The 10,000-nt window shown below is 43.5% G+C and overlaps 1 protein-coding gene across 9 annotated transcripts in view; it reads right to left on the minus strand.

The window, feature by feature from the left end:
* The window catches only part of LOC147016050 (WD repeat-containing protein 7-like), a 210,497-nt gene that overhangs the window by 136,906 nt on the left and 63,591 nt on the right, over window positions 1–10,000 (minus strand). For 7 of the 9 annotated variants that reach the window (XM_085848740.1, XM_085848744.1, XM_085848743.1 and 4 more), the window contains exon 19: window positions 4,075–4,126. The exons of 1 other annotated variant lie outside the window; for it this stretch is intronic. In XM_085848740.1, the coding sequence (XP_085704866.1) occupies window positions 4,075–4,126 (52 nt within the window). The remainder of the gene's footprint in view (window positions 1–4,074; window positions 4,127–10,000) is intronic. One more of the 9 variants, XM_085848745.1, reaches the window with a different exon arrangement.

Below are 10,000 nucleotides of genomic sequence, written 5' to 3' on the forward strand. Positions count from 1 at the left end.
GCCTCGCCAAGCGGTTCCTTAGTCGAAGTCCTCATACCCCTAAACCCGGTCAGCAAGATCAAAAATTACAACAACAAAGCAATGGCTTCTATTCCGAGAATCCACAGCAATGAAAATATGTACTGGAACAATCAATCAACCACAACCACCCAACCTTACAATATGCACCACTCAACAGCAAAACACACAAAACACATGCAAAAAAACCCCACACAATGGACCGAACTGGCCTCATAACATACACTGCTCAAATCAACAACCATCTCTGCATATGTCTTCCTAACTCAGTCACTACCCCTTTCAGCCTGGTATTGGCTTAGCGGCTAGGGTGGCTGGCTTAAGATAATAGGGTCGAGTTCAAGCCCCGTTGACTGCTGAATTAACACCAAGTGGGGTTGACTCAACCTGTCATCCTTCAGAGGTCAGCGAAATGAGTACCAGTATAGTGGTAGAGGGGCACAGCATCAGCGGCACTGCCACACTCCAAGAAATGATCGCTACCTGGCGGCCAAGCTGCCATACGCAAGACCAGAACTATCCCTTTTAGGGCTGAAAGAACTACCACCCAATCAACATCAACCTACACCATTTGACTTGCCTCAATAAACTTCCTCCAAATCAAGTGAACCATTCAAGACAACCTGGACCATTCTCTCACACATCCTCCTCCTTTCCGTTCCACACACTCCGGGTCGAGCAAGAAATGCATAAAAGGAATTACCAATATACTCTCTACCCTCTACCTCAAATGGCTGACAAGAAACTCACCACACTTCACCCGACACTCCGCTTCCAGCTCACCATACTTTCCTCTATTCCTCTCATGCACCTCCTCCAGATTCTCTTCCAAAGGTATTGACAGTTACCCAAAGATGACATACCTTGTTGTACTTGACCAGGTGACAATGTCAGGCCACAACCTTGTCAGGCAGATCTCCGGGAATACCATTTGTGGCTTTCGGTCTGCCACCACCTGCCAGTCACATGCATTTGCCAGACCACTTGCCTTCCACCTCTTACCACCTGGCTCTCCTTAACAAACAACTCTCTCCCATGGACCTCCTCCTCCTCCATTCTCCTCTTTCTCGATATCATCACCTCTTGTTGCACCATCTCCACGACCACCGCCAGCACTGGATCGTGCCGCCATCTATATCTTCCTGCTGCCAATGCTACTGATCATGCACTCAATGCACGTTGCATTGTTCCCCAACCTCCACATCAAGAGCAGTTCTCCTTCTGCAACAACCCCCACACCCTCAAGTTCCCTGGTGATTGAAGCACATCATATGTTGTCTGCAACAGGAAATTCAACAGTATTGGTTCCATCCTCCAAATCTCTTGCCATTTCAACATACTCCTACTCCTGCACACCGAGTACAAGCACCTTGCTGTGCCTGTCCAACTGCCTTTTCATATTATTATTATGTCCTCTCTTGCTCCTTTCTTCTCACCTCCCTCTCCACCATCTTCCTCCATTCTTTCACACATGCCTTTCCCATAGATCATGCTTCATCCACCCTCAACTATGCTTCCCATGCTGCACCATTTCCATCACCTCCTCCTGTTGCAACTGCTCCTCCATTTCATCCACCTCTGCTCTTGCCTTCTTCTCTGGGAGAGCATTTTTCAACACTGGATCACTCGAATCCTGTATCATCATAAACTCCCGCACCCTCACCACCTTATACACCTCGGTTATTGATGTTAAGGAAAACAGAAGTTCTTCACACTGACAAGAAAAAGCAATATTCGTCAAAACAGCATGGAACTCCCAACCACCTCCTCACAAGCCCACTCACCAACACCTCCATCCTCTCTACATTCCCAATCACAATATCATAAACCATCGATGGCCACAATACTCGTGGCATTAATCCAAACTTCAAGCACTATATCATCAACTTTCCTGGCAAACCAGGTCCATAAATCCTCCTCAAACCTCTCAGCAGCTTGTTCCTTTCCTCCTCCACCCTTCCTACATCATTCAATTCTCTCACACACACACACACACACACACACACACACACACACACACACACACACACACACACACACACACACACACACACACACACACACACACACACACACACACACACACACACACACACACACACACACACACACACACACACACACACACACACCAATTAGAAGTCCTGTTTGCCAAATTTAGCTGTGCATGGAGTGCTTTAACCCCTCCCCATCCTCACATCCAGCTCATCCCCCCACTCTGTTTGTCCTGATGTCCCTTCCTGCTAGAAATGTCTCACACATGATGACAGACTTTCACAAGCCCCTCAATGGGGGCGGGGGGGGGTGGGGGAGGGAAAAGGGAAGGACAAATTTAACAGTGCGAAGAAAATGCTTTAACCTCAGAAAGAGAATTTACAACCCCCACCCCACCCTCCCCACATGAGGCCTTGGCAACATAGCCTATGTTACCCCCCCCACTCCACACAAACACACACACACACACACACACACACACACACACACACACACACACACACACACACACACACACACACACACACACACACACACACACACACACACACACACACACACACACACACACACACACACACACACACACACACACACACACACACACACACACAACGTCTGTTATGGTTGTTTGATTGTGTTCGAGTCCAGTTTGTTGCTTGTGTACGGATGTTCGAGTCTGAATGCAACCATATGGTAAATGTTCGAAATGATGAGCAGTGGTTGTAAAAACATGCTGCAAGTGCAACATGTGTATCCATGCCCTATAAAAGCAAAGGTTGCCTTCGTTGTGAGGCCGTCACGTCTAACGAATGATCAGAGGAACCAAGCCATGGGTATGCTGAATTGTGGAATCAGTCAGGAAAGAGCGAGCTGCTTGACACTTTCATTTTCACCAGTCAACAATTTCTAGGCTACAGAACCGATACAGAGCCACAGGAAGGGTCAGCGACCATCCTCTTCCTGGTGCATCGCGACGTGATGTCAGCAGGACAATACCAATACATAGTCATTAGTCACCTCTGCAACTGCTTCAGGACAACATGAGAAATGGCCAGAACCACCAAGGGGGACGACTCATCAGTGACAAATCTTGACACATCAACACCGACTTGCACGCCAACGATGAGCAGCAGCTGGTGATAACTTGGGGAGGAGACGGTGGGCAAACGCAATCTTGTCTGATGAATTGACGATCAACGTCAGTTTTCCAGATGGACATCTTCACGCGTACCGTTGGCAAGGATACCGTTTCGCTCAGGGCTGCATTATTGAGAGAGAAAGTTTTGGAGGTGGTGTTGCTATGGTTTGGGAAACAATCGTCAAATGAACCCTCCACACAATGTTGTTGAGCTTACTGTAGCCTTACAGTTCCATTGGACAGCAATACCACAAGCTCTGATCCGCCGCCTGTGTTTATCCATGCCCTGTAGACTTCAAGCATGCATCGCAACCCAAGATGGTTACACTCGATATTGACTTGACAGACCCCTGCATCGTTTGAAATTTTTGTGACATCATGTGCACATCCCAATTTTTCCGTCTCTGCACAGATTCTGCAGGACTGTTCCTGACAAATTTCATATCATTGCATACATTGATCCTTTTTCATACGCCATGAAATAAATGTCAATTTTAATGTGGTGTGCATTTTCAATGCTTCTTCGTGTATCTATTTCAATAAAATGAGGAAATGAATTGAAAATGCCATTGCAGATTGACAAAACAAAGCCAGACACCTCACTGTGGATTACAATCCACTTGACAACTTCAACAATGGCAAAGCCAGCAAATACAAAACGATATCACAAGGTAAACTTAGAAAGATCAAATATTGATATTGTTATGTGGAATGAGGTCAGTTATCGGACGTACCCTATGGACACCATGATTTTCTGTGAGCAAAGTAATAAGGAGAGTGTGAAAAATAGAACAAGTGCAATCAGGATGAGATATTGTGGAGGATCAATTGCTGAAGTGCCTAATGTTAGAGGGCATAACTATGAGGAGAAAACTGACAGAAAAGTGGACAAGAAGGCGACATGCATGGAAAATAAGTACCTTCTTTAATGGGGATTGGCATGGCAGAAGCTGCAGAGAGAACAACTTGCAGACCCATAGTTTCAGATAGATAAGGATGGGGAAGAGAAGAAAAAGCAGAAATATCAGAACAAATTGCAGGAAGCAGAAAGGCATGTAAAAACAGCAAAAATAATCTTATAATACAGAGACATGACAGAGGTAGGCACCATGATTTTAAAAGAATTTATTTATTGAACATTTGAAGTATATGTGACTTATTTTAATACAAACTCTAGTATTTTGTAGACTTGCCATTTGCAGATTTCAACGCTTTTTCTCTTTCAGACAAAGAACTAACTAGTTCTGAAATTTTCTCTTGTGGGATTTTTGCTCAGGCTTCACGCAAACGGGTTAGCAATTCTGCCTGTGATGTTGGTTTCCTTGACTTTTTCCGCACAGTTCGATCCAATATGGGCCAGCGGTGTTCAATGGGATTCATGTCAGGAGACTGACTTGGCCATGGAGATCGCTTGATCCCATGTCTGTCCTGCCATTCTTTGGTCTTTTTTGCAGTATGGCATTGAGCTCCATCTTCCATGAACAGAGTGTTGTTTTTGACCATCTGTCAGGTGGAGAAGACTGGGAGACGTCCATCCTCAAGGATAGAAATGTGTGTCGTAGAGTTGATGTTGCCAACACACTCCACAAGCTCTGACCGACCAGTGCTCCAGATTGCTCCCCACACCATCACTGAAAAACCACCGTGTTTGACAGTTGGCTGCAATCGGTTCAAAGAAAACTCTTGACTGGGAGGTCTCCAGACCCATACGTTTCCACTGCCAGAAAATTGAGGAAATTCGGACTAATCTGAAAAAAATTCCAGTTTTCCAAAACTCCAAGTGTCTGTTGGCCATCTCACCAGCCCATGTCTTTCTCGTTTGAATGTTGGCTGGTTTAAGAAGAGGTTTTCTCCTCGTAGCTCTCCCATAGCAGCCCAGTTGATGAAGGTACCGCACGGCAGTTCTTGAGCTAACTTGGACCTCCTCTGCAACATCTGCTGCCTTGCAACGGGGACTTTTCTCAATGGACCACTTGACAGCTCGAAGACATCTTTCTGAGGGCCCAGATCAACCAGAACAGGAAGCTGTGGATCCCTTGCCTTCGCTGGTGAATTGCACAATCACCCGATTGACCGTAGAAAGCAGAATGCCAGGTTTCTGAGCTACCTGATGCTGGCTGACTCCACCTTCCAAATGGCCAACAATTCGTCCTCTTTGAAAAATTGGAAAGTTTGTGTGCTCCCTGGGTTCGAGGCATAGTTAATTTTCATGCAAGACCCAGGAACTCGTTTCTGCAAAGAAATAGTTTAATATTAGTACAAATCACTGAGTAAAACTGCATTATACAGATGAAATGAAGAAATTTAAGGTGTCTATTTACTTCTGTCATGTCTCTGTATACTCTGATTACCTGTAAACAATATTCCAAATTTCTGTGCATTCCCTCCCTGCAATTAATCTTCCTGAACACAAAAGTAGCGACATTAACTGTAAATTCATCTCATGATTATTACATCATTTTGCAAGTAACAAGGCTTCAAGGCCAAAAAGGAAATGTTTCAGTTCTCCAAATCACCTCTCTTGTCTAAAACATTTAGTATTTTGGATGAATAAATGTGACGACGTTATATTGCATACAAGCACACAAATGTTCAGAAAAATAATCTATAAGTTGATCTTTTTCTCAGAATTTGTTTTGACAGTTGAATATCCATGACCTTGAACAGAATGCTCTGAGGTATTGGGAGGTAGTTTAAAATCACACTGTGTTGTTACTATAAGCACCATCTGCTAATTTGAATTATGCTAAAACATTGGCATCTCTGATATTTAATCAATAGCTAACTTCCATGCGATTCACACTTTTTGTTTCCAATTTCCCACGTTCTGCTGTGTGTTGCAATGCAGATTTGCACAGTTCATCAAATTTGTAGGTATGACCTTGGTTATAATCATCCCCATTTGTCAATGCTTTCTCAAAGACCGAGCTGAGTCACCACATCGACGGCCTATGCGCATGTGTGCAGTGGTGCAATAATCAGCAAATATTGCCTGCAAGATAAACGGTAAATATAAGGAAAAAATAATGGAGAGTAGAGTGGGAGTAAACACATACACAGGGAGAAGGGTTTGGATTGGGAGCAATTGTGATGAACAACGTAAATATAGGCCAAAAACTTGGAAAATGAAAGTAGCAAAGGGTGAGTAAAGAAACCAGAGTTGGTGTCAAAGCCACCCAATGCTCGCCTGTTAATACATTATCGTTTTTAAAAGAGTCATCTAATAATTACTAATATTTTTTACAAAGCATTGCAGTGAAGTCTGATCCAAATAATTTTAAAGCAATATATGTATTTGTATATTGTAATCAGTAACAAGAGCGCATGTGAGCACAATATACAACCAAACAAGAAGGTATATACAGAATTGTGCTACTACATGGAAAACAGCATCCTGGTTGCCATGGCAACCACTTTAGATGACGAACGTATGTCACGACACACCGTCTCCACAGTCTGTACCTATGTACCAAATATGAAACGTGAAGGTTGAAAACTTTGGGAGTTAGAGTGCGGACAGGAACGGACGGAAGGACGGTATTACATAATACGCCCCGATATATACATACATACATATATATATACATATATATACATATATATATATATATATATACATATACACACACATATACATACATATATATATATATATATATATATATATATATATATATATACATATATATATATATATACATACATATATATATATATATACATATACATACATACATATATACATATACATACATACATATATACATATACATATATACATATATACATATACATATATATATATATATATATATATATATATATATATATATATATATATATATACATACATATACATACATATATATATACATATACATATATACATATACATATACATATATATACATATACATATATATATATACACAAATACATATACATACATACATATACATATATATATATATATATATATATATATATATATATATATATATATATATATATATATACACACACATATATATATACATACATATATATATATACAAATATATATACACATACACATATATATATATACATACATATATATATATATATACATACATATATATATACAAATATACATATACATATATATATACATACATATATACATATATATATATATTTTTTTTTCTATACCTTGGTCGAGGCTCGTATGAGAGCTAACACACAACTCACAGCAAGGAGGCATGAGACAAGAGGGGCGGGAGTGGAAGGGACAAAACAGTGGGGAACAGACACATTAGGTGAACTGTGGAAGGGAGAGGGATGGGGATGGGACGGGGAACATGGCGAAGAGAAGATGGACATTTCAGGGACTTTCAGGAAGGAAAGTAGGAGAAATGAAGGAAGTGGGCTTGGGTGGATTATCGGGGGTAGAAAAGATCGAGGATTTGGATGGGGGAAGATAAGAGGTGGTGGTGAACAGCTGTTTTGAAAGCCTGGAGGGAAGAATGGGAAAGAATAGAGTGAGGAAGTTTATTCCAAAGGCGGGAAAAAAGAGGAATGAAAGAGTGAAGATGAGCAGTGATTCGTGATTTTGGTAGTTTTACCAGAAGGGGGTTGTTGGCGGACCTTGAGCGCCCTGTGGAAATGTGGTGGGGACAAATCGCAGAGAGAGCAGGGGGGGCAAGGCTGGAGAGGAGTCGGTAGAAGACAGAAAGACCACCGACCAACCTGCGGTGATTGAGTGAGAGGCTCAAAGACTCAGCTTCATTGCGGGAGATGCCGATGATCTTAAATGCCCTGGTTTCGACAGCGTGAAGCCGAGAAAGGTGGGAGGCAGGAGCACCAGCCCAGAGGGGAGAGCAGTACTCCATCAGGCTACGGACAAAAGCTTTGTAAGTGGTCAGGAGCTCAAGAGGGCCGAGGAAGGACTTTGCACGACGGAGGATTCCCAGTCGTCGACTGGCTTTTGAGGCGAGGTTGGAAATGTGACTTTCCCAGGAAAGGTCATGGCAGATAGTGAGACCTAGAAGCTTGAAGAGACATAGTGAGAGCTTCTCTCCTTTCGAAGAGACATAGTGAGAGTGTGAGATTTGTCTGGATTGAAAGACATGTTCCACGTGTTGGACCAGTTTGTGATTTTATCCAGATCTGCAGTGAGTGAAGAAGCTGCTGCTTGCCGGTCTGAGGGATGACAGATGGTACGGCAGAGGGTGGAGTCGTCGGCAAAGAGAAATAGAGGATTTTCCAGAGAGTCCGAGAGATCATTGATGAAAACCAGAAAAAGAACAGGGCCCAGAACGCTACCTTGAGGAACTCCAGCCTGCACAGGAAGAGGGGATGAAAGAACTCCATTTAGGGCCACACGTTGACTGCGACAGGAGAGGAAGTCTGCGAGCCATGAGTGGAGATGGCCTTGAATACCATGGGAAGAGAGTTTGGTGAGTAGGGCAGGGTGCCAGACTGTGTCAAAAGCACGTGATATGTCCAGGGATACGGCTCGGATTTCCTGTCTGGCATTGAGGACCTCCATCCATTGATGGGAGAGCAGAAGCAGCATATCCAGGGTAGAGTGACCTGGTCTGAAACCAAATTGATGATTGGAAATCAAGCCATTGGAGAAGAGGAAGGATTTCATATCTGAGGCGATGATGGATTCCATCACCTTGCTGATGATTGGGAGAAGGCTGATTGGTCTGTAGTTATAGGGATCTGTTTTTGCACCTTTTTTATGCAAGGCAGTGATGTTAGCAGATTTCCAAGCAGATGGCAGATGACCTTGGGCAAATGAGAGGGTGAATAGAACAGAGAGAGGGTGAGCAAGAGCAGAAGAGCAGGCTTTGAGGACACGTGGGCTGATGCCGTCTGGACCGGTTGCAGAATCTGACTCGAGGTTTGAAAGCAAGCTCTCCACCTTGTCAGGAGAAAAGGATACAGAGTCCAGGGACAGTTGGGTGCGACTGGGTAAAGTGGGTAGAGATAGTGATGGGTTTAGGACACAAGATTTAGCTGCAAATACCGAGTTTAGACATTCAGCTTTATCACGTGTGGAATCAGCAGTGCGGCCATTTGAGGTAAGGGAGGGGATGGAGGGGGAACATACACCAGTAACAGATTTGATTAAACGCCACCAGGATTTTGAGGAGGGATAGAGGTATGAGAGTTCAGACTTGAGATGAGAAAGATGTTGTTTTCTGGATCTCCTGAGGGTAGATACACACTTGTTCCGAGCTTTGTGGAAAGAACTGAGATTGCCCTCAGTTGGGTTTGCTTTCCATGAGGCAAAGGCAAGTTGTTTCAGGACGACTGCCTCGCCACAAGCTTCAGTAAACCAAGGGCGGGAGGAAGGGTAAGACAACTGAACACGAGAGGGGATAAATCTGTGCATGAGGGAGAGCAGGTTTCTTTGAAAGAATTCCCAGGATGAGTTGATGTTTGAGAAAGTAGTGATAGGAGACCAGTCTGTAAGTTTGATGGCTGCTCGGAGACCCTGCCAGTCGGCTTGAGTGAAATGCCAGACTCGACGGCGGTGAGGTGGTTCTCTGATAACAGCTAGAGAGATGTCCACTTTAACAAGGACGTGGTCAGAAGAACCAATTGGAGCGAAGGAAGAGCAGCAGATATTGTCAGGGAAATTTGTCAAAATCGGATCCAGAAGAGATGGTGTACCATTGGTTGAGATCCGGGTCGGGAAGTTGACCGATTGAGTCAGTCCCAATGAGTCGCAGAAAGCTTTTGCTGAGGTGCCATGGCAGGTGAGAGAGGTACCCACACCTAGCCAACTGGCGTGATGACAATTGAAGTCACCACATAAGAGGAAGAGAGAGTTTGGATGAGAAGATAGAAGAT

The sequence above is a fragment of the Eptatretus burgeri genome, chromosome 12 (assembly GCF_056783735.1).
Source record: "Eptatretus burgeri isolate ZD-2024b chromosome 12, Ebu_testis_v1, whole genome shotgun sequence".
NCBI lineage: Eukaryota > Metazoa > Chordata > Myxini > Myxiniformes > Myxinidae > Eptatretus > Eptatretus burgeri.